Below are 25,188 nucleotides of genomic sequence, written 5' to 3'. Positions count from 1 at the left end.
CCCTTTCTCAAGAGTTGCCATTGTATGCTTGGGACACAGTTATCTCACATAGAAATACAATTCAAACCACTGGAATTAGTTTAGCATTAGAATGTTCCTTCAACTGCCTAACATAAATATGAAATATACCAATCCTGAGAAAACAGCCAATTTATACTTGTTTTCTTCCTTTGGATAGGTGAATTCATACATATTATGTATTCTTTCAGACTATTTGCATCCCAGGACATCCTGCTATCTATGTTCTTTGGCTTTTTGAGATGAAATTTACTATAGTTATGAGAGGACTGTACACTGATATTTTTGTGGTTTTTGTTTTCATTTAATTTTCCCTAGCCTGCAATATCACAACCACTCATTTGAAGAATGCTCTGTGTCAGGTTTTGTTGCATAGTCTACCTTTGAAAATTCAAATAATTATAGAGTTAATAGATTCTAGTGAAATACTTGTAGTTCTGAAAAAACAGAAGATGTCAGTGAAAGAAATGATAGCTCTTTCAATTATCTTATATCAGAGATGTTACTATGGGTAGGTGCCAACATTTTAGAGTAAAATTGAATGTTATAAGTTGTGTTATCTTTTCACTACTGAATATTCTTACTGTATTATTTTAAAATACTTTCATGTTATTAATTCTCTTGATTATAATACATTTAATACATATAATACATTTCTTCTCTTGGTGACTTACATATTGTACATGCAAATTTTGTACATTTTGCAGTGTGTACATTTTGATTCTGGTGGCTCATACAAATATTTCTTATACTTAGTCGGAAGTATCTACCCTTTATGTATTTAAGTCCTGTTCTCCATGCACAAAGGTGGATAATTTTGTTAAATATGCATATTCTGTGGGGTAATATCTGTTTACTAAAGGTACAATGGTATAACTTATTCTTTTGAAAGACATTTTCTGTTCCTCTCTAAATGTACCATGGGCAGTAAATACAATATATACAGAGAAACAGCAGTTTTAAGATGTCTTGGTCAGCTAATAAATTACCCTATGAAGAAATAGAGAGGCAAAGGGAAATTGTGGTGAGGTAGAACTGAAAAATTTCGTGGGCAATGACTTTTCAAACAAATTAAACATCATTTAAATGATAGGGAATGACAATTAAAATGTATATATTTACATTGAATACTTTTTATTTGTGGTTATAGCTTTGGAATCAGACATAGAACAGCTTTTATAATTTCCATGTTTCTGTTTATATATTCAATCTTAATTCCTTTCTGCATGGATACAGGACACATTTATTTTAAATATTCCTTTGAATCAGGTAAAAACTATAACTGGTAGGCATTCTGTTTCAAAAATGTCAACTTAAATTTTGTAAAAGTATTTTTTCATCTCCTGTTATAATTGTTGTCTCAGAGGTTTAATGCCTCTGCTAACCTAGGGCTGGTCTTGGAAGATTCTAGACTCTGTACAATCTAATCTCAGCCTCTGAGATTTGCTGCTGTGTAACGTTTTCATTTCCCTGAGGAGCTGCAAATTTCCATTCATTTTCCCGGCCCTCTGGGCTTCTCTACTCTTCTTCCTCTACCCTCAGACCTGATTTTTCTCCTTTTCCTTCTCCTCCTTCCCTCTCCCATCCAGGTCTTTCCCTCCATCTGACTTAAATGATTATTTGCTTCCCCTGTCTATGTGGGAATAAAGTGTCCTCCCTTGGGTCTTTCTTCTTGTTAAACTTCTTGGTTTCTGTGGGTTATACCATGGGTATTCTGAACTTTTTGGCTAATAGTCACTTATCAGTGAGCACATAACATGCACATCCTTTTGGTCAAGGATGATCTTTTCTAGTTCTTTAATTTGCCTGCAAAACTCATAATGTCCTCATTGTTTATAGTTGAATAGTATTCCATTGTGTAAATGTACCACATTTTCTGATTTCATTGTTCTGTTGAGGGAGATCTGTTGTATCCAGGTTCTGGCAATAATAATTAAGGATGTTATTAACATAGTGGAGCATGTGTCCTTGTTACATTTTGGAACATTTTATAGGTATACGCTCTGTTATAGCTGTGTCTTCAGGTAGAACTATTTCCTATTTTCTGAGGAACCTCCAGACTGATTTTCAAAGTGGTTGTACCAGAATGCAATCCCACTAGGAATGGAGGAGTGTTCCTCTTTCTCCACATCTTGCCAGCATCTGCTGTTACCTGAGTTTTTGATCTTAGCCATTCTGATGGGTGTGAGGTGGAATCTCAGGGTCGTTTTGAGTTGTATTTCTCTGATTATTTAGGATGTTGTACATTTATTTAGGTGCCTCTCAGCCATTCAAGATTCCTCAGTTGAGAATTCTTTGTTTAGCTCTGTACCCCATTTTTAATAAGGATGCTTGTTCTCTGTAGTCTAACTTTTTGAGTTCTTTGCATATTTTGGATATTCACCATTTTTAAAAACTTTTTATTATATATTTCTCTACTTACATTTCAAAGGTTATTCCCCTTCCTGGTTTCCTGTCCATAAGCCCCCATTCCCTTCCCTCCCCCTCCCGCATATGAGTATTCCCCCTGTACATCCCCTTTATTACCCTTCCCCATTATCCCCTGCACTGGGGGTCCACTGGTGCCCCAGCAATGCTATTCTCTGCTACATATGCAGTTGGAGCCCTGGGTCAGTCCATGTATAGTCTTTCGGTAGTGGTTTAGTCCCTGGAAGCTCTGGTTGGTTGGTATTGTTGTTTTTATGGGTTTGCAAGCTCCTTCAACTCTTTCAATACTTCCTCTAATTCCTTCCAAGGGGGTCCTACTCTCAGTTCGGTGGTTTGCTGCTAGCATTGATCTCTGTTTTGGACATGCTCTGGATGTGTTTCTCAGGAGAGATATATTTCCAGTCCTTTTCTGCATGCAATGTTTTTTAGCTTCATCAATCTTATCTAGTTTTGATGGCTGTATATTTATGGGCCACATGTGTGTTAGGCTCTAAATGGTAATTTCTTGAGTTGCCTCTCTAAACTTTGCTTCCATATTCCCTCCTATGTATATTTCCCCCCCTTTAAGAAGGAGTGGGAGCATCTGAATGATATTAACCTTTTATTGGATTCAGGATTGTTAAAGATCTTTTCCTAATCTATAGGTTGCTGTTTTGCCTTACTGTGTCCTTTGCCTTACAGAAGCTTTTGTATTTTATGAAGTCTCATTTGCCAATTTTGGATCTTAGAGCCTGAGCCATTAGCGTTCTGTTCAGGAAATTCCCCCCTGTGCCAATATGTTTGAGGATTTCCCCCATTTTCTCTTTTATTAGATTCAGTATATCTGGTTTTATGTTGAGGTCCTTGATCCACTTGGATTTGAGCTTTGTACAAGAGGATAAAATGGATCAATTTGCATTCTTCTACATGCTGATCACTCATTGAACCAGCATCATTTGTTGAAAATGTCTTTTCTTCCCAATGGATGGTTTTGGCTTCTTTGTCAAAGATCAAGTATCTATAGGTGTGTAGGTTTATTTCTGGGTCCTCAATTCTATTCTATTGATCTATTGGTCTTTTTCTGCATTAAAAAATCAGTAGTCTTTCTCTACACGAAGGATAAATTGGTTAAGAAGGAAATTAGGGAGAAAATGCCCTTTACAATAATCACAAATAATGTAAAATATTATTTGTATAAAATGTGTAATGAAACAAGTGAAAGATCTATATTAAAAGAATTGCAAGTTTCTGAAAAAAGAATTTGAAGAAGACCTCAGAAGATCAAGGATCATGGATCCATGCTCATGGATCAACAGAATTTACATAATAAAAATGACCCTCTTACTAAAACCAATATATAGATTTAATGCAATCCCATCAAAGTTCCAACCCAATTCTTCACAGAGATAGAAAATTCAATTTTCAAATTTATCTGAAATAACAATAACCTAGGATGGTGAAAACAGTTTTCAACAATAAATGAACTTGTAGAGGCATCATCATTTCTGACTTCAAGATCTACTACAAGAGCAAGTGTGGTAGTGTCCACTTATAAGTGAGTACATACCATAAATGTCTTTTTGGGTCTGGGTTACATCATTCAGGGTGATATTTTCTAGTTCTTCCCATTTGCTTCTGTGCAAATTTCATTATACCCTTGTTTTTAATAGCTAAGTAGTATTACTTTGTGTAAATGAACCACATTTTCTTTATCCTTTTTTCATTTGAGGGACACCTGGATCATTTCCAGTTTCTGGCTTCCAGGTTTTTTTAAAAAATCATTTAAATTTATTTATTTATTTATTTATTTATTTATTTATTTATTTATTTATCTATACACTCAAGATTTTATTCCCTTTCTGGTCCACCTATCTTCTCCTCCTCCACCCCCACACTTTCTCCCTCTCCACAATGATTTCCTCACCTCACCCAGCCCATCAGACCTCTAAACTTCCTGGGGTCTCCATTCTCTTGAGGATTAGATGCATCTTCTCTGACTGATCCGGGAGTCCTCTGCTGTATATGTGTTGGAGGCGTCATCTTACCTGGTGCATGCTGCCGGTTTCATAATCCAGTGTATTAGAGATACCAGGGGTCCAGGTTAATTGAGACTGCTGGTTCTTCTACAGAGTTGCCCTCTTCCTTAGCTTCCTCGAACTTTTGCCTAATTTAGCCAGAGGTTTCAGCAGCTTCTGTTCATGGGTTGGGTACACGTATCTGCATCTGATTCTTTAAGCTGCTTGTTGGGTCTTTTGGAGAGCAGTCAGGGTAGTCCATTTTTGTGAATGCCCCATAGCTTCAGTAATGGTGTCAGATCTTGAGGCCTCCTTTTGAGCTGGATCCTACTTTGGGCCTCTTGCTGGACCTTCCTTTCCTCAGGCTCTTCTCCATTTCCATACCTGCATTTCTTTCAGACAGGAATAATCATGTGTCAGAGCTTTGGCTGTGGGATAACAAATCAATCCCTCACTTGGTTCCATGTCTTTCTGCCAGAGGTGGATTCAATTAGTTCTGTCTCCCTACTGTAGGGTCTTTCATCTAGGGTATCCCCCACTTTGAGTTCTGAGAGTCTCTCACTTTACAGGTCTATGGTACATTCTAGAGTGTCTTCGCAATCTCCTTCCTCTCAAAGTTGCCTGTTTCTATCCTTTCTGTTGCTTCTCAGGGCTTCAGTCCTTTTCCCCCCTCCCAATACAAGATCATGTTCCCTTCTCGCCCACCCCTATTCTTTTTCCCTGGTTTCCAGTTTTTTTCTTCACACACAGCAGTGTAAATGCCCCCATGAATCTTTTAAAAATTAAACTTAAGATGTGCACATGGCTTAAAAATATACCTATGGCTAACAGAGAAACTGTTTTCACAAAATTATTCACAAATTATTCATTCAACATACTAACCTTTATGGAGTAATTTGAGGCCCAAAAAGCTTTACTTTGCCAGGAGCAAAGGTCGTTCTCATACTCTTATTTTGATCACAAAGTAGTAGACAGAATATTGTACTTAAGCTCAGAAAATAAATGAATGGATAGAAGTTAAAGAATTTAACAGCAATCAAAATAATAAAGAGAAAGTTCTTTGAAAATATCAACCATAAAAATTCACCATTTTGATTAACCATTAAAATTAAGTGAAATAAAAAGAAAACAATCAATCAATAATATGAAAGCAAGAACAAAAAGGGAGAATGTAAGAGCAAGAGCTACCCTTTAAAGCAAAGACTAATGAAATATAGAAAACAACACAAACATCTAAAAATATGCTGTACAACAGATTACAGATTGTGAAAAATAATGAATCTCTTGATTTATATGACATTCAAGTGTTGAACTAAGATGATATAATTTATTTAAACACTTATAACAAGAATTGATATAGAAGCAGTAATAAAAATACTCTCATTTTTGTTATTTCTCTAATGAAGACATGAGGCAATTAACTGTATGTTAATAGGATACTTCTGATTCATGAATGGAATTAGGTCAGTTGACAACATTCCTGTGTGAGTAGGAGGGGAAAAGTTATTATGAACTTTCACAATGAAACAGTTCTGAATGGTTCCCGTTTATCAACTATTAGTTCCTAGAAGCATACTGTATATTAATTTACCCTTAAAGGAGATTCTGTCAACACGGAAAATTAGGGGATAAATATCATTAGTACATAACACTCATTGTATTCGATTTGAAGATTATTATGTTTGGAGCCACATCAGTAATTACTGTGTCTTGTTTTCAGTTTGCCAGTGAACACATACCCATATGTTCTGGTAATGCTTTTTGCCATAGAAGAGATCAACAAGAACCCTAATCTTTTACCTAACTCTACCTTGGGATTTACCTTTCTTGGAGACCAGTGTGACATTACATCAACAGATCTCAATAACCTAAACATGCTCTCAAAGTCTGGTGAGATGAATCCTAATTATATCTGTGAGTATAGTTTCTGTGATGTAGCACTTACAGGACCAACATGGACAGTTTCTGCCCGAGTGGGAACACTCCTGCAGCTCTTCAAAATTCCACAGGTGATGTTAAGTGTAATGGGTAGAGTTTAAAACACATGTTCTTTCTTTGTTTCTTTCTTATTCTTCCTTTCTTCATTCTTTACTTGTTGATATTTTATTTATTTGTTTACATCACAAATGCTGATCCTTCACTGAGTCCTTTGCCACCCCTTCTCTGAGAGGGTGGGAACCCCTTGGGTATCTCCCCACCCTGGCATATCAAGTCTCTGTCAGATTAGGTGCTTCCTCTCCCACTGAGGCCAGATAGAGGATCCAAGACTACTGAGCTGCCTTTCTGTTTTATGTACATACATACACACACACACACACACACACACACACACACACACACACACACACACACACACATATATATATATATATATATATATATTATATATATGGTGGTGGGCCTCATTCCAAGCAGTGTAGGTTTTTGGTTGGTGGCTCAGATTCTGAGAACTGCCAGGGATTTAGATTTGTAGACCCTTTTGGTCTTCCTGCAAACTTTCCATCTTGTACTGGGCCTTCAGTGCATCCCCCAACACTTCCATGTGTGTCCCCTATCTTCTGTCTAATATTTGTCTGCGGGTAAATGCTTGTTTCCATCCACTGTTAGGTACAACAACTCAGAGGATAGCTATGCTAGATTATTGTCTGCAAGCATAAAAAAACATAATTTATAATGTCTGGGATTAATGCTTGCCCGTGGGATGGGTTTCAAGCTGGGCTGTTTATTGATTGGTCTTTCCCTCAGCCTCTGTTCCATCCCTGCATTTCTTTTAGATAGGATAAATTTTAGTTTGAAAGTTTAGTGAGTGGGTTGGTGTCCTTATCCTTCCACTGGGGGGTCTTGCATGGCTAAAGGAGTTGCCCTCTACAGATTCCATGCCTCTCCTGTTAGACATCTCAGCTAAGGTCAGCCACATTGATTTCTGGTAGCCTTCCCTATCCCAGGTCTCTGGGATTTCCTAGAGATCCTCCAAAGCAGCTAAAGATTTCCATTCCTTCCCCTGGTCCACTGGACCTTTCTCCTGTCTCTTTCTGCACCAGATACATTTTCTTGGAAAACCTTTTTCCAGCACTTTCCACTACTCTGAGGTAGTGTCTATCTTTGTTGCTGAGCTGTGTGTTTTTTGTATGCAGCAGAATGATGGATCCTGTTCACGTATTCAGTCTGTTAGTTTTTGTTGCTTTTTAATTGTGGAATTGAGTTTATTGATGTTGAGAGATATTAATGATCAATGATTGTTAGTTCCTGTCATTTTTGTTGTTGTTTGATGTGGTATTTTGTGTGTGTGTGTGTGTGTGTGTGTGTGTGTGTGATTCTCTTCTATTGTTTTTGTTATGAGATGATGCAATTCTTGTGTTTTCTTGGGTGTAGTTACCCTCCCCTTTTTTTGAATTTTCATTCTTATATTCTCTGTAGGGCTGGATTCATAGAAAGATATTGTTTAAATTTTGTTTTTTCATGGAATATATAGTTTTTTCCCATCTATAGTGATTGAGAGTTTGAGGGAGTATCATAGCCTGGTCTGGAAATTGTGTTCTCTTATAGTCTGTATATCTGTTTAGGATCTTTTGCATTTTAGAGTCTCTGTTTAGAAGTGTGGTGCAATTCTGACAGATCTGCTTTTATATGTTCCTTAGCCTTTTTCTCTTATAGCTTTTAATATTCTTTATTTTTTCATTATATTTAGTATTTTGACTTATATGTGGCATGAGAATTTTCTTTTCTTGTCCAACTATCTGGTGTTCTGTTGGCTTTTTTTAAAAAATGTATGTGACTATCTCTTTAGGTTAGGGAAGGTTTCCTTTATGATTTTGTCAAAGATGTTTTCTGGCCCTTTGCCCTGGAAGTTTTCACTCTCTTCTATTCTTACTATTCTTAGGGTTTAGTCTTTCCATTGTGTCCCAAATTTTCTGGATGTTTTGAATTAGAAAAAATTTACACTTGGCAGTTTCTTTGAGCAATGTATCAATTTCTTCTATGGTATCTTGAATACTATAAGAGATTCTCCCTTTCTTCTCTTGTATTCTGTTGGTAATGCTTAGGTCTGTAGTTCTTGCTCTTTTTCTTAGGTTTTACATCTTCAGGGCTCCCCCATTTGTCTTTTTTTATTGCTTCCATTTCCAATTTTAGGTCTTAGGCTGTTTTATTAATCCCCTTTACCTGTTTACATGTTCCTGCATTTCTTTGAGAGATGTATTTGTTTGCTCTTTAATGGCTTCTATATGTTCGATTTTGTTTTTAATGTGAATTATTTTCTCCTCTTTAAGGCTTCTATCACATTCATGAGATGGTAGCTAAGGCTACTGTCTTTCTTTTCATTTGTGTTTTGATATCTAAGGCTTGCTGGAGTAGGAGAGATGGGTTCTGATGTTACCATATTGCTTCAGCTTCTGTTGATTATATTCTTGACTTGCTTTTCACCATCTAGTTGTCTCTGGTGTTAGCATGAGTGTCCTACATTGAAACAGTACTCCTTCCAGGCAGGTGGGGCTGTATGTTTTGGGTTTGAGCAGACTTCCTTAGAGCCAGGAAGGGCTGTGGACTGGGAAGTGGTGTGATGATCTGTGAATGCTGTGTGCCATGTTAGAACCAGAGTCTTGGGAGATAGCCAGAGGTATAGAGTATGGCATGATATGCTGCCCCCTGACCATTGCTGCTACAGGTTTGGACTGGAAGGAAGATGGAACTCTGGCTGCTAGGCTTGGTTCCCTGCAGGGGTGGAATAGTGGCTATGCCTCATCTCTGGGTGTCTGGTTAGAGCCTACCGCTTAGGAGGCTGATACAGCTGTGGGTTGGTGTGCTGTGTGCTGCTTCGTGTCTCTCTGGTTTGAGCTCAGTCCAGAAGCATTCAGAGCTCAGGAGATGCTGATTGTAGATATTTCAAGAATCCTGAGATAGTGTCTTTGCAGATTTGCATAACCATAATGGTTTACAAAGAAGAGAAAAACCCATCTTTGCCTTAACCAACTAGGCCTGGTTTTTTTGTCTTTGTTTTTGTTTTGGAGACTTTTTATGACTGCTTCTACTTCTTTAGCAGTTAAGAGACTAATTCAATGCTTTATCTGATCCCAATTTGACTTTGGTTCCTGGTATCTGTCTATCATTTAAAATGTAAATAAAATGAAAAAGAAAACTCTTCTCATGTAATATTAATGCTTTAAATTTGAAAGAAAAATGCTAAATTTAGAAATAAGAATTTTATAGACTATGGAGAAAGGTCAGTAGTTTTCCAACTTACTGGAAGGAAAATATTATTTCAATGTGGTAAACAAATAGTCCTTTCTCCTATTTGCAAATGAGGCTTTTAAATTTCAGATCTTAAAGTTAACTTCTTGCCAGTGTCATTTCTCATGTTACTTCTGGTATTCTGTTTTATTTAGGTTACATATGGACCATTTCATGATAGTCTGAGTGACCGTGATCTGTTTCCTCATTTATATCAGATCGCACCAAAGGACACTAGCCTCGTTCTTGCCATGGTATCCTTGATGATTCATTTCCTCTGGAAATGGGTGGGACTGGTTATCTTAGATGATGACCAGGGTGTTCAGTTTCTCTCAGATATGAAAGAAGAAGTGAAGACAAACGAAATTTGTTTAGCTTTTGTGAATATGATCCCAGCAAACATGCAGTTATACATAGAAAGGGCTGAGACTTATTATTTTCAAATAATGACATCATCAGCAAATGTTGTCATCATTTATGGTAATGTGAACTCTACTCTAGAAGTGAGCTTTAGAAGATGGGAAATGTTAGGCATATGGAGATTGTGGATCACTACCTCACAATGGGATGTCATCTCAAGGTCAAGAGACTTCACCATTGACTCTTTCCATGGAACTTTGTCTTTGTCACACCATTATCAGGAGATTTCTACTTTTAAGCATTTTATTCAGAAAACAAACTTTTCTGCTTACCCAGAAGCTGTTTCTCTGGTGAGATTGGGATGGATCTATTTGAACTGTTCAGTGTCTGTATGTGAATGCAAAACACTGAATCATTGCTTATCTAATACTATATTGGAATTATTACCGTGGCACAGTTTTGACATGGCCATGAATGATGAGCGTTACAACATATATAATGCTGTTTATGCTGTGGCCCATGCCTTTCACAATATGCGTCTCCAACAAGTAGATATAAAAGTATTGGAAAGTTGGGAAGGGCTAATTCCTAGATGCATGCAGGTAAATATGACTCTAGGTTGTTTCAAGTTGACATTTAAAATAAACATACTCCACCTCAATTAGTATCTAAATTGGATACCAACATCTTAGTTACAAACTGGGCAAGGATGAATCCCAGTATTTGAAAGGAAAAAATATCCCTCGTTAAACATATATATATGTGGCTAATGAGCAAAGCCAAAAGACCATAAGGTTTATGTTAAGTGAGAGACTCAATACACATAAATTAAACACATACATACACACACACACACAATGTTATTTTAACATGTTTGTTAATTACTTTGCATTAAAGAATTTTGAATGAGAGATTAAAGAGTAAAAAAATATCCTCCACAAAAGTGTTAGTCCTTAAAGTGTTAGTATAATTAATAATAAGGTTATGCATTTTTAGGTAAATGACTTTCTGAAGAATGTAAGACTTATCAATCCTATAGGAGACCCAGTGAATATTAATCAAGGAAGAAATTTAGATGCAATGTATGACATTTTCAACGTTTTGAATTTTCCACAAGGTTATGTACTAAAGGTGAAAGTAGGACAGTTTTCTCCTTATTTTGCACATGACCAACAACTCTTCTTATCTGAAGACATGATAGAGTGGGCCACAGGAAGTAGACAGGTAGGTTGCCTCAAATTTTAATTTTAGTCAAACTTCTAAGCAGCACTTTTTCGTTGTATTTATTTCCTTTTCCATTTTCGAGGATTATATATTTTCTTGAATTAATTTACATATTCATGCTATTATGTAGCAGAATCCATGTTTACATATTGGTAACATTGCATTTTATATTAAAATATACTGAAAATAAGTTCATTTATATGTCAATATTTTGAAAAATACTATATATGGAAGGAGAAAGTGATATCTGTTATTTACACATATTTTTCTCAGTTTTCCACTTCGGTGTGCAGTATGCCTTGCCATCCTGGTTTCAAGAAATCCCATCAGGAAGGAAAAGCAGACTGCTGTTTTGATTGTTCCCGATGTCCTGCAAATGAGATTTCCAACACAACAGGTCATTGCATGGTTTGGGAGGAAATTCTTCAGACTGACTATCTTGTTCCACATGCATTATGTATATGAAAAAGCCTGAAAGGAACCTTAAAGATAAAATCTCCTTTTATTTTAATCAATTTATATGATAAGTAGTATTTCCCCTAGATAAAACACTCACACTATTGCTTCAGTCACATTTCTTGACTATTACTAGACCCATGTAAGGGTGTATTTTTTCAGAGAAATAGGCTTGAGAGCTAAATATTATGGTAAGTATTACTTTTCTCAGAAATTTCACATATTTTATTACTTGTTATTGTTTCTACCAATATGTAGATCAAACTGAAAATACAAATCATTCATAGCCATATCATACTAATTCCCAGATAGGTTACTGAAAATGATCTGGTGCTCAAAGATTCTATGTTCAGTTTAATAAATATGCATTCTTTTGGTGGTCAATTATCCTGTCAAGCATAAAATCAATGGATATGCTATATTTTATGTTGTCATCTTGTTCACAGGTCAGTGATGAAAGTAACACATGGAAATAAAATTTGTGATTAAGGCATAAAACTGACATGAATATAAGCAAATCAGCTATGAGATGACATAAATAGTTGTGGTTACATGCTTGTGAGGCAAGAGTCAGTTTTTAAATTAATAATATTGATTATATATTAGGTGATTGAAGTAATTTTTAATAGTATAATTATAAAAAATTAACTATTAGAAAATATTATGACTAGAAATATATTAAAAATTAATGTAGTTTAAAGTCAAAGGTAAATCCAGATGTAGAGATATCACATGGAAAAAAGATGATCTATTTTTTTTTTTGTAAAGGCTTTAAGATTGGTTTATATAGTAGAAAATAATTTTTATATTTTCAGTACTATTTATATAAATTCCCTTTATTCTTTGATCCTGCTTTTTTTATTAGATATATTTCTTTTTTCCCATCTTTATTAGATTGGGTATTTCTTATTTACATTCCAAATGATTTTCCCTTTCCTGGTTTCCAGGCCAACATTCCCCCAACCCATCTCCCTCCCTTCTATATGGGTGTCCCCCTCCCCATCCTCCCCCTATGACTGTCTCCCTCCAAGAATCCTGTTCACAGGGGGTCCAGCCTTGACAGGACAAAGGGCTTTCCCTTCCACCACTGCCCTTACTACGTTATTCATTGCTCCCTATGCAGTTGGAGCCCAGGGTCAGTCCATGCATAGTGTTGGGTAGTGGCTTAGTGCCTGGAACCTCTGTTTGGTTGGCATTGCTGTTCATATGGGGTCTCAAGCCCCTTCAGCTCTTTCACACCTTTCTGATTCTTTCAGTAGGGGTCCTGTTCTAGATGGGCTTTGCTGCTGTTATTCGCCTATGTATTTGCATATTCTGGCTGTGTCTCTCAGGCTAGATATACATATGCTTCCTGTCAGCCTGCACTTCTTTGCTTCATCCATCTTATCTAACCCGGTGGCTGTATATGTATGAGCAACACGTGTGCAGGCTCTGAATAGGCATTCCTTCAGCCACTGTTCTAAACTTTGTCTCCCTATCCCTGCCCAAGGGTATTCTTTTTCCTCTTTTAAAGGCCATTTAGGCCAGCCATCTTGAGTTTCATGTGTTCTGTGCATCTATGGTAATTCAAGCATTTGGGCTAATAACCACTTATCAATGAGTGCATATCATGCGTGTTTTTCTGTGATTGGTTTACCTCACCCAGGATTATATTTTACAATTCTATCCATTTGTCTATGAATTTCATAAAGTCATTGTTTTTGATAGCTGAGTAGTATTCCATTGTGTAGATGTACCACATTTTCTGTATCCATTCCTCTGTTGAAGGGCATCTGGGTTCTTTTTAGCTTCTGGCTATTATAAATAAGGCTGCTATGAACATAGTGGAGCATGTGTCTTTTTTATATGTTGGAGCATCTTTTGCGTATATGCCCAAGATAGGTATAGCTGGGTCCTCAGGTAGTGCAATGTCCAATTTTCTGAGAAACGTTCAAACTGATTTCCAGAATGGTTGTTCCAGTCTGCAATCCCACCAACAATGGAGGAGTCTTCCTCTTTCTCCATATCCTCGCCAGCATCTGCTGTCGCTGGAGTTTTTGATCTTAGACATTCTGACTGATATGTGGTGGAATTTCAGAGTTGTTTTGACTTGCATTTCCCTTATGATTAAAGGTGTTGAACATTTCTTTAGATACTTCTCAGCCATTCAACATTCCTCAGTTGGGAATTCTTTGTTTAGCTCTGAACCCCATTTTTTAATGTGGTTATATGTCTCTCTGAAGTCTAAATTAGTGAGTTCTTTGTATATTTTGGATATAATCCCTCTATAAGTTGTGGGCTTGGTAAAGATCTTGCCCAATATGTTGGTTGCCATTTGGTCCTAACAACAGTGTCCTTTGTCTTACAGAAGCTCGCAGTTTTATGAGATCCCATTGTTCGATTCTTGATCTTAGAGCATAAGCCATTGGTGTTTTGTTCAGAAAATTTTCTCTAGTGCCCATGTGTTCGAGATTCTTCCCCACTTTTTCTTATATTAGTTTGAGTGTATCTGGTTTGATGTGGAGGTCCTTAATCTAATTGGACTTAAGCTTTGTACAGGATAAGAATGGTTTGATCTGCATTCTTCTACATGCTGACCTCCAGTTGAACAGCACCATTTGCTGAAAATGCTATCTTTTTTCATTGGATGGTTTTGGCTCCTTTGTCAAAAATCAAGTGACCATAGGTGTGTGGGTTTATTTCCTTATGTTCAATTATATTCCACTGGTCTATCTGCTTGTCTCTGTACCAATAGTATACAGGTTTTTTTTTTTTTTCACTATTGCTCTGTAATACTGCTTGAGATCAGGGATAGTGATTCCTCCAGAAGTCCTCTAATTGTTGATGATAGTTTTAGCTGTCCTGGGCTTTTTGTTATTCCAGTTGTGTCTGCAAATTGTTCTATGTAACCCTAAGAAGCATTGGATTGGAATTTGGTGGTGAGTGCATTAAATCTCTAGATCACTTTTGATCAAATGGGCATTTTTACTATATTAATCCTGCCAATCCATGAGCATGGGAGATCCTTCCATCTTCTGAGATCTTTGATTTCTTTCTTCAGAGGCTTAAAGTTCTTATAAAACAGATATTACACTTGCTTGGTAAAGTCACCCCCATGTATTTTATATTATTTGGGACTATTATGAAGGGTGTCATTTCCTTAATTTCTTCCTCAGCTTGGTTCTCTTTTGTGTAGAGGAAGGCTACTGCTTTATTTGAGTTAATTTTATGCCCAGCTACTTTGCTGAAGGTGTTTATCAGTTTTAGTAGTTCTCTGGTGGAACTTTTGGCATCACTTAAGTATACTATCATACCATCTGCAAATTGTAATATTTTGACTTCTTCCTTTCCAATCTGTATCCCTTTGATCTCCTTTGTTGTCTGATTGCTCTGGCTAGGACTCTGAGAACTATAGTGAATAAGTAGGGAGAGAATGGGCAGCTTTGTCTAGTCCCTGATTTTAGTGGGATTGCTTCAAGTTTCTCTCCATTTTGTTTAATGTTAGCTACTGGTTTGCTGTATATGGCTTTTAATATGTTCAGGTATTGGCCTTGAATTCCTATTCTTCCCATATCGTTTATCATGAAGGGGTGATAAATTTTGTCACATGATTTCTCAGCATTTAATGAAATGATCAAGTGGTTTTTATCTTTCAGTTTGTTTATATAATGGATTACATTGATGGTTTTCCATATATTAAACCATCCCTGCATGCCTCGGATGAAGCCTCCTTGGTCATAATGGATGATTGTTGTGATATGTTCTTAGTTTCAGTTTGCAAGAATTTTATTGAGCATTTTTCCGTCGACATTCATAAGGGAAATTGGTCTGAAGTTCTCTTTCTTTGTTGGGTCTTTGTGTGGTTTAGGTATAAGAGTAATTGTGGCTTCATAGAAGGAATTCAGTAACTCTCGTTCTGTTTCAATTTTGTGGAATAGTTTGGATAGTATTGGTATGAGGTCTTCTATGAAAGTCTGATAGAATTCTGCACTGAACACATCTGGACTTGGGCTCTTTTTGGTTGGGAGACTTTTAATGACTGCTTCTATTTCTTTAGGAGTTTTGGGATTGTTTCAATGGTTTATCTGTTACAGATTTAACTTCAGTGCTTGGTATCTGTCTAGGAAATTGTCCATTTCCTCCAGATTTTCATGTTTTGTTGAATATATGCTTTTGTTGTAGGACCTGATGATTTTTTGAATTTCCTCTGACCCTGTTGTTTTGTCTCCCTTTTTATTTCTGATTTTGTTAATTTGGACACACTCTCTGAGCACTCTGATTCGTCTGGCTAAGGGTTTATCTATCTTGTTGATTTTCTCAAAGAACCAACTTTTGGTTCTGTCGATTCTTTGTATAGTCCTTTTTCTTTCTTCTTGGTTGATTTCAGCTCTGAGTTTCATTATTTCTACTGCCTTCTACTCCTCTTGGTCATATTTGCTTCCTTTTGTTCTAGAGCTTTTAGGTGTGCTGTCAAGCTGCTGATATATACTCTCTCCTGTTTCCTTCTGCAGGCACTCAGAGCCTTGAGTTTTCTTAACACAACATTCATTGTGTCCCATTAGTTTGGGTATTTTTTACTTTCATTTTCATTAAATTCTAAGAAGACTTTTCTTTGATTCTTTATTTCTTCCTTGACCAGGTTATCTTTGAGTAGAACATTGTTCAACTTCCATGTATATGTAGGTATTCTTCCCTTATTGTTATTGAAGAGCAGCTTTATCCCGCTGTGGTCTGAGAAGATACATGGGATTATTTCTTTCTTTCTGTATCTGCTGAGGCCTGTTTTGTGACCATTCATATGGTCAATCTTGGAGAAATTACCACTAGGTGGTGAGAAGAATGTATATCCTTTTGTTTTAGGGTTGAATGTTCTATAAATATCTCTTAAGTCCATTTGACTCATAACTTCTCTTATTCTGTCTATGTCTCTGTTTAATTTGTTTCCATGATCTCTCCATTGATGAGAGTGGGGTGTTGAAATCTCCTATTATTATTGTGTGAGGTGCAATGTGTGCTTTGAGCTTTAGTAAGGTTTCTTTTTTGTATGTAGGCACCCTTGTATTTGGAGCATAAATATTTAGGATTGAGAACTCATCTTGGTGAATTTTTCCTTTGATGAATATGAAGTGTCCTTCCTTATCTTTTTTGATGATTTTGGTTCAAAATCAATTTTATTCGATATGAGAATGACTACTCCAGCTTGCTTTTTCAGAACAGTTGCTTGGAAAGTTGTTTTCCAGCCTTTTACTCTGAGGTAGTGTCTGTCTTTTTTTCTGAGATGTATTTCCTGTAGGCAGCAAAATTCTGGGTCCTCATTACATATCTATTTTTTTAATCTGTGTTATTTTCTTGGTGGATTGAGTCCATTGATGTTGAGAGATGTTAAGGAATAGTGATTGTTCCTTCCTGTTATCTTTGTACTTGGATGTGAGATCATGTCTGTGTGCTTGTCTTCTCTTTGTTTTGTTGCAAAACGATTGTTTTCTTGCTCTTTCTAGGTTGTAGCTTGCCTCCTTTTATTGGGCTTCATCATTTATTTACCTTTTAGGGCTGGATTTGTAGAAAGATATTGTGTAAATTTGGTTTTGTCATGGAATCTCTTGGTTTCTCAATCTATGTTAATTGAGAGTTTTGGTGGATACAGTAACCTGGGCTGGCATTTTTATTCTCTTAGGTTCTGTAGGACGTCTGTCCAGGATCTTCCAGCTTTCATAGTCTCTGGTGAGAAGTCTGGTGTGGAACTTCCAGGGACTAAGCCACTACCCAAAGACTATACATGGACTTACCCTGGACTCTCACCTCATAGGTAGCAATGAATAGCGTAGTAAGAGCACCAGTGTAAGGGGAAGCCTTTGGTCCTGCTAAGACTGAACCCCCAGTGAACGTGATTGTTGAAGGGAGGGCGGTAATGTGGGGAGGATGGGGAGGAGAACACCCATATAGAAGGGGAGGTGGAGGGGTTAGGGGGATGTTGGCTCAGAAATCAGGAAAGGGAATAACATTCGAAATGTACATAAGAAATATTCAAGTTAATAATAATTTAAAAAAAGAAAAAAAAAGAGAAGTCTGGTGTGATTCTGATAGGTTTGCCTTTATATGTTGCTCGACCTTTTTCCCTTGATGCTTTTAATATTCTTTCTTTGTTTAGTCCATTTCGTGTTTTGACTATTATGTCACGGGAAGTTTGTTTTTTGGTCCAATCTATTTGGAGTTCTGTAGGCTTCTTGTATGTTTATGTTCATCTCTTTCTTTAGGTTAGGGAAGTTTTCTTCTTTGATTTTGTTGAAGATATTTACTGGTCCTTTGAGTTGGGTATCCTCACTCTCTTCTATACCTATCATACTTAAGTTTGATCTTCTCATTGTGTCCTGGATTTTCTGTATGTTTTGGGCCAGTAGCTTTTCCTGTTTTACATTATCTTTGACACTTGTGTCGATGATTTCTATGGACTCTTCTGCTCCTGAGATTCTCTCTTCTATCACTTGTATTCTGTTGGTGATGCTTGTATCTATTGCTCTTTGTCTCTTCCTTTGATTTTCTATATCCAGGTTTGTCTCCCTTTGTTTCCTTTGTTGTTTTTATATCCATTTTCAATTCTTTCACCTGTTTGATTGTGTTGTCCTTTAATTCTTTCATGGATTTTTGTGTTTTCTCTCTTAGAGCTTCTACTTGTTTACTTGTGTTTTCATGCATTTCTATGAGGGAGTTCTTTACATCTTTCTTAACGTCCTCCATCATCATGATCAAATGTGATTTTAAATCTAGATCTTGCTTTTCCGGTGTGTTTGGGTATTCAATGTTTTCTTTGGTGGGAGATTTGGGCTCTGATGATGACATGTAGTCTTCGTTTCTGTTGCTTGGGTTCCTGCACTTGCCTCCTGTTATCAGGTTGTCTATTTTGTTACCTTGTACTGCTATTTCTGACTTTGGCTTGACTGTCCTTTAGGCCTGTGTGTCTGGAGTGCTGTAGACCTGTTTTCCTGTTTTCTTTCAGGAACAGAGTTTTCTGCTTTTGGGCATGTAGTCTTTCCTGTCCACTGGCTTTCAGCTGTTCCTGTGGGCATTTGTCCTGTGTCCACCTGGCAGGTCACTTGGAGTAGAAAAGTTGGTCTTATATCTGGTCTCGGGCTTTAATTTGCTTCTCAGGGCTTGGTTTCAACTCTCTGTGAGGGCAGCAAGCAGAAGGGCCTACCCCTACTTCTGGGTCCCTGTGCTCAGGGTGCCCTGATGGCGCTAGGTGCTTTCCTCTAGAGTCAGAAATGTGGGCAGAGATTAGTCTCCTCTGGTTTTCCAGATGTGTCTGCCCCTCTGAAGTTCTAACTCTCCCTCATGTGGGATTTGGGTGCAGGGAACTGTTTTAACCGGGTCCATTCAGATCTGGGCGCAGTCTGGACTCCAAGGCTCCTGCAGCTTGACTGCCTCTATCTTCCTGTTCCCAGAGGCCCTATACAGTTTCCTCTTGGGCCAGGGATGTGGGTAAAGGTGGGCAGAAGTGACGGTCTCTCCTGCCCTGCAGTCTCAGGACTGCCCACATGTCTGGGCGATGAGCTCTCCCACGGGTCTTGGGAGCAGGGAGCTGTGGGCCAGGATCAGAGAGTTTTGGGGTCAGCTAGAAACTGGAAGTGTCCAGTCCCAGAGGAGTTTTGCCTTTGTGTGTCCTGAGTCCAACAGACAGGTCACTTGGGGCAGAAAAGTTGGTCTTACCTCTGGTCTCAGGTCTGAAGTCACTCCTCAGTTCTTGGTTTCAGCTCTCCATGAGGGTAGCAACCCGATATATTTTTTTACTTACATTTCAAATGCTATTCCCTTTCCCAGTTTCCTGTCCATAAGCCCCCATCCCATATCACTCCCCCATACGGGTATTCCCCCCATCCACCCCCCTTACTACCCATATTCCCCTGCACTGGGCGTCCAACCTTGACATGACTAAGGGGAACTTCCACAGGTGCCCCAAGAAGACTATTCTCTGTTATATATGCTGTTGGAGCCTTGGGTCAGTCATGTATAGTATTTCCATAGTAGTGTAATCCCTGGAAGCTCCATTTGGTTGGCATTTTTGTAAAGATGATCAATATTAATGAGCTGTTGTGAAGTGGTTAGCATATAATGCCAGAAGAATAAGGGCTAAGGATAATACAGCATATGAAAGATGTCATATAATTTTTATGATTATGATACTATCCCATAAATATACAGCTAATGTTAATTAATTATCAACTCACTATTGACTACATATAACATTATTGGATAGAGTTTTTTCATATTTTTATTTACTTTTAATATTCTATAGGAGTTCTAAAATAAGACTTCTGATATGTATATGATGTTAATTATGATATGCCTAAACATAAATGCAATGCATATACCTATGATTTTAATCAATATTATTGAGTAAATGAGAGACTATGTGAAAAAATATATTTCTCAGTGGAGAGCATCAATATTGGACATATATAATTCTTCAATTTAATGTAACATGTGTGAATTACAATAAAAGTAACAAAACATATCAAAGTGGAATATAAAACTCCTAGGAGGGAAAATTTTTCCCATTTCTCTTACTATGTGTCATCTCAATTTGGTAGAATTTAGAAAATTATTTCTTTTATATTGCTTTTCCATGAAGTTCTTCTTTCATTTGTATGTTAATACAAATCAACTTTTACAATTGTAGAACTGAAAGATATGTAAATGCCATGCCTCCCTAAAATGAATATGTGTAAACAAAACCCAAAGTGGTGGAAATGTGAAGTATCTCTTTGTAAGGCAATAATTTCACATTATCTAAACTTTGAGCAATAGAATCTTTATCCCTGATAAACAGAATTTTAAAGGGAGAGATTCCTATGTCCCTATGACCATATGAAAACAGACCCATAGGTTATTAATTCAGACAGTTTAGCTAACATAAATCCAACTTTTTCTGAGAACCCAACTGGCACATTCTCATGAACACTGTGTATAAAATTGAGACAACTACAAGTGGCCAAGTATTAGCTATGTTCTTATACAGTACCAAATTGCTAAGACACAATATATTTTTTCTTACTCTCAAGATAATTAAAATATCTCATATATGCAAGGTAAATAAAAGTTTTATTTATAACACAAACACCAAAGGTTTTCTTTTACCACATATATGAAAGATACTGTAAAATAAGAAATGCTGCTTTAGAGCTATGGTTCTTCATAGCAACAAAGACGGAAGGTTGTGCTAAGGTTCTTCAGAATCTTTGGCTGAGATATCCTATGAATTAGAGACAATGCAGAGCTATGCTGGTGATTCTTTGTTTTGCCAATAGACTCAGAGGAGTGTGTGAAGTGTCCAGAAGATTGGTATGCCGACACAGAGCAAACCCACTGCCTGCCAAAAGCTGTGACATTTCTGGCTTATGAAGATCCTTTGGGGATGGCTCTTGTCTGCCTGGCCCTGTGCTTCTCTGTACTTACAGCTCTTGTCCTTGGGGTCTTTCTGAAGCACAGAGAAACTCCCATTGTGAAGGCTAATAACCGTACTCTCAGCTACATTCTGCTAACGGCCCTTATATTTTGCTTTCTCTGCTCCTTGCTCTTTGTTGGAAATCCAAATACTACAACATGTATCCTACAGCAGACTACATTTGGAATTCTGTTCACTGTGTCCGTGTCCACAGTCTTGGCCAAAACTCTTACTGTGGTTCTGGCCTTCAGGATCACTCTTCCAGGCAGAAGAATGAGGGGATTGATGGTATCAAGGATACCTAAATACATCATTCCCATCTGTACAGTTGTCCAAATAATTCTCTATGGAATATGGCTATGGACATCACCTCCCTTTGTTGACATTGATACACACTCTGAACATGGCTGCATCACCATCACATGCAGCAAAGGCTCAGTTATGGCATTCTATTGTGTTCTTGGATACTTAGGATCTCTGGCCCTAGTGAGCTTCACAGTGGCTTTCTTGGCCAGGAATCTACCTGACACATTCAATGAAGCCAAGTTCCTGACATTCAGCATGCTGGTGTTCTGCAGTGTTTGGATCACCTTCCTTCCTGTCTACCATAGCTCCAAGGGAAAAGTCATGGTAGCAGTTGAAGTGTTTTCTATTCTGGCCTCCAGTATGGGCCTGCTAGGGTGTATCTTTATCCCGAAATGCTACATTATTTTGTTAAGACCAGACAGAAACTCAATTCAAAAGTTCCGAGACAAAACACAGATGAATCAATGAATATTTCTTAACTTTTAAATCATGTGTGAAGTTATTGCATAGCTTGAAGAAAACTATGTTTTATTACAAACCTCATATATTAGATTTAACATGTTATTGGTATTCATACAAGTCAATCATATTCTTTTTTTTTATTATTAACTTGAGTATTTCTTATATACATTTCAAGTGTTATTCCCTTTCCCGGTTTCCGGGCTAACATCACCCTCCCCCCTCCCCTTCCTATGGGTGTTCCCCTCCCAACCCTCCCCCCATTGCCGCCCTCCCCCCATAGTCTAGTTCACTGGGGGTTCAGTCTTAGCAGGACCTAGGGCTTCCCCTTAAACTGGTGCTCTTACTAGGATATTCATTGCTACCTATGGGGTCAGAGTCCAGGGTCAGTCCATGTACAGTCTTTAGGTAGTGGCTTAGTCCCTGGAAGCTCTGGTTGCTTGACATTGTTATACTTTTGGGGTCTCGAGCCCCTTCAAGCTCTTCGAGTTCTTTCTCTGATTCCTTTAACGGGGGTCCTATTCTCAGTTCAGTGGTTTGCTGCTGGCATTCGCCTCTGTATTTGCTGTATTCTGGCTGTGTCTCTCAGGAGCGATCTACATCCGGCTCCTGTCGGTCTGCACTTCTTTGCTTCATCCATCTTGTCTAATTGGGTGGCTGTATATGTATGGGCCACGTGTGGGGCAGGCTCTGAATGGGTGTTCCTTCTGTGTCTGTTTTAATCTTTGCCTCGCCCTTCCCTGCCAAGGGTATTCTTTTTCCTCATTTAAAGAAGGAGTGAAGCATTCACATTTTGATCATCCATCTTGAGTTTCCTTTGTTCTAGGGATCTAGGGTAATTCAAGCATTTGGGCTAATAGCCACTTATCAATGAGTGCATACCATGTATGTCTTTCTGTGATTGGGTTAGCTCACTCAGGATGATATTTTCCACTTCCAACCATTTGCCTACGAATTTCATAAACTCGTTGTTTTTGATAGCAGAGTAATATTCCATTGTGTAGATGTACCACATTTTCTGTATCCATTCCTCTGTTGAAGGGCATCTTGGTTCTTTCCAGTTTCTGGCTATTATAAATAAGGCTGCGATGAACATAGTGGGATAGTGATTCCCCCTGAAGTCCTTTTATTGTTGAGGATAGCTTTAGCTATTCTGGGTTTTTTGTTATTCCAGATGAATTTGCAAATTGTTCTGTCTAACTCTTTGAAGAATTGGATTGGTATTTTGATGGGGATTGCATTGAATCTGTAGATTGCTTTTGGTAAAATGGCCATTTTTACTATATTAATCCTGCCAATCCATGAGCATGGGAGATCTTTCCATCTTCTGAGGTCTTCTTCAATTTCTTTCCCCAGTGTCTTGAAGTTCTTATTGTACAGATCTTTTACTTGCTTGGTTAAAGTCACACCGAGGTACTTTATATTATTTGGGTCTATTATGAAGGGTGACGTTTCCCTAATTTCTTTCTCGGCTTGTTTCTCTTTTGTATAGAGGAAGGCAACTGATTTATTTGAGTTAATTTTATACCCAGCCACTTTGCTGAAGTTGTTTATCAGCTTTAGTAGTTCTCTGGTGGAACTTTTGGGATACTATCATGTCATCTGCAAATAGTGATATTTTGACCTCTTCTTTTCCGATCTGTATCCTCTTGATCTCCTTTTGTTGTCTGATTGCTCTGGCTAGAACTTCAAGAACTATATTGAATAAGTAGGGAGAGAGTGGGCAGCCTTGTCTAGTCCCTGATTTTAGTGGGATTGCTTCAAGTTTCTCTCCACTTAGTTTAATGTTAGCAACTGGTTTGCTGTATATGGCTTTTACTATGTTTAGGTATGGGCCTTGAATTCCTATTCTTTCCAGGACTTTTATCATGAAGGGGTGTTGAATTTTGTCAAATGCTTTCTCAGCATCTAATGAAATGATCATGTGGTTCTGTTCTTTAAGTTTGTTTGTATAATGGATCACGTTGATGGTTTTCCGTATATTAAACCATCCCTGCATGCCTGGGATGAAGCCTACTTGATCATGGTGGATGACTGTTTTGATGTGCTCTTGAATTCGGTTTTCCAGAATTTTATTGAGTATTTTTGCGTCGATATTCGTAAGGGAAATTGGTCTGAAGTTCTCTTTCTTTGTTGTGTCTTTGTGTGGTTTAGGTATAAGAGTAATTGTGGCTTCGTAGAAGGAATTCGGTAGGGCTCCATCTGTTTCAATTTTGTGGAATAGTTTGGATTATATTGGTATGAGGTCTTCTATGAAGGTTTGATAGAATTCTGCACTAAACCCGGCTGGACCTGGGCTCTTTTTGTTTGGGAGACCTTTAATGACTGCTTCTATTTCCTCAGGAGTTATGGGGTTGTTTAACTGGTTTATCTGTTCCTGATTTAACTTCAGTACCTGGTATCTGTCTAGGAAATTGTCCATTTCCTGAAGATTTTCAAGTTTTGTTGAATATAGGTTTTTATAGTAAGATCTGATGATTTTTTGAATTTCTTCTGAATCTGTAGTTATGTCTCCCTTTTCATTTCTGATTTTGTTAATTTGGACGCACTCTCTGTGTCCTCTTGATAGTCTGGCTAAGGGTTTATCTATCTTGTTGATTTTCTCAAAGAACCAACTTTTGGTTCTGTTGATTCTTTCTATGGTCCTTTTTGTTTCTACTTGCTTGATTTCAGCTCTGATTTTGATTATTTCCTGCCTTCTACTCCTCCTGGGTGTATTTGCTTCTTTTTGTTCTAGAGCTTTTAGGTGTGCTGTCAAGCTGCTGACATATGCTCTTTCCTGTTTCTTTCTGCAGGCACTCAGCGCTATGAGTTTTCCTCTTAGCACAGCTTTCATTGTGTCCCATAAGTTTGGGTATGTTGTACCTTCATTTTCATTAAATTCTAAAAAGTTTTTAATTTCTTTCTTTATTTCTTCCTTGACCAGGTTATCATTGAGTAGAGCATTGTTCAATTTCCACGTATATGTGGGCATTCTTCCCTTATTGTTATTGAAGACCAGTTTTAGGCCGTGGTGGTCCGATAGCACGCATGGGATTATTTCTATCTTTCTGTACCTGTTGAGGCCCGTTTTTTGACCAATTATATGGTCAATTTTGGAGAAAGTGCCATGAGGAGCTGAGAAGAAGGTATATCCTTTTGCTTTAGGATAGAATGTTCTATAAATATCTGTTAAGTCCATTTGGCTCATGATTTCTCTTAGTCTGTCGACATCACTGTTTAATTTCTGTTTCCATGACCTGTCCATTGATGAGAGTGGGGTGTTGAAATCTCCCACTATTATTGTGTGAGGTGCAATGT

The 25,188-nt window shown here is 37.6% G+C and overlaps 1 protein-coding gene across 2 annotated transcripts in view; it reads left to right on the top strand.

The window, feature by feature from the left end:
* The window catches only part of Vom2r56 (vomeronasal 2 receptor, 56), a 31,260-nt gene extending 9,144 nt beyond the window's left edge, over positions 1–22,116 (top strand). The window contains exons 2-6 of one of the 2 annotated variants that reach the window (XM_063264150.1): positions 6,160–6,448; positions 9,821–10,627; positions 11,022–11,249; positions 11,523–11,646; positions 20,987–22,116. In XM_063264150.1, the coding sequence (XP_063120220.1) occupies positions 6,160–6,448; positions 9,821–10,627; positions 11,022–11,249; positions 11,523–11,646; positions 20,987–21,897 (2,359 nt within the window). In that variant the 3' untranslated portion in view covers positions 21,898–22,116. Of the gene's footprint in view, positions 1–6,159; positions 6,461–9,820; positions 10,628–11,021; positions 11,250–11,522; positions 11,647–20,986 lie in introns of both variants that reach the window. The other variant, NM_001099484.1, reaches the window with a different exon arrangement.
* Positions 22,117–25,188: the final 3,072 nt, after the last annotated feature.

The sequence above is a fragment of the Rattus norvegicus genome, chromosome 7 (genome assembly GCF_036323735.1).
Source record: "Rattus norvegicus strain BN/NHsdMcwi chromosome 7, GRCr8, whole genome shotgun sequence".
Lineage (NCBI taxonomy): Eukaryota > Metazoa > Chordata > Mammalia > Rodentia > Muridae > Rattus > Rattus norvegicus.
This window is presented reverse-complemented; position numbering and strand designations above follow the sequence as displayed.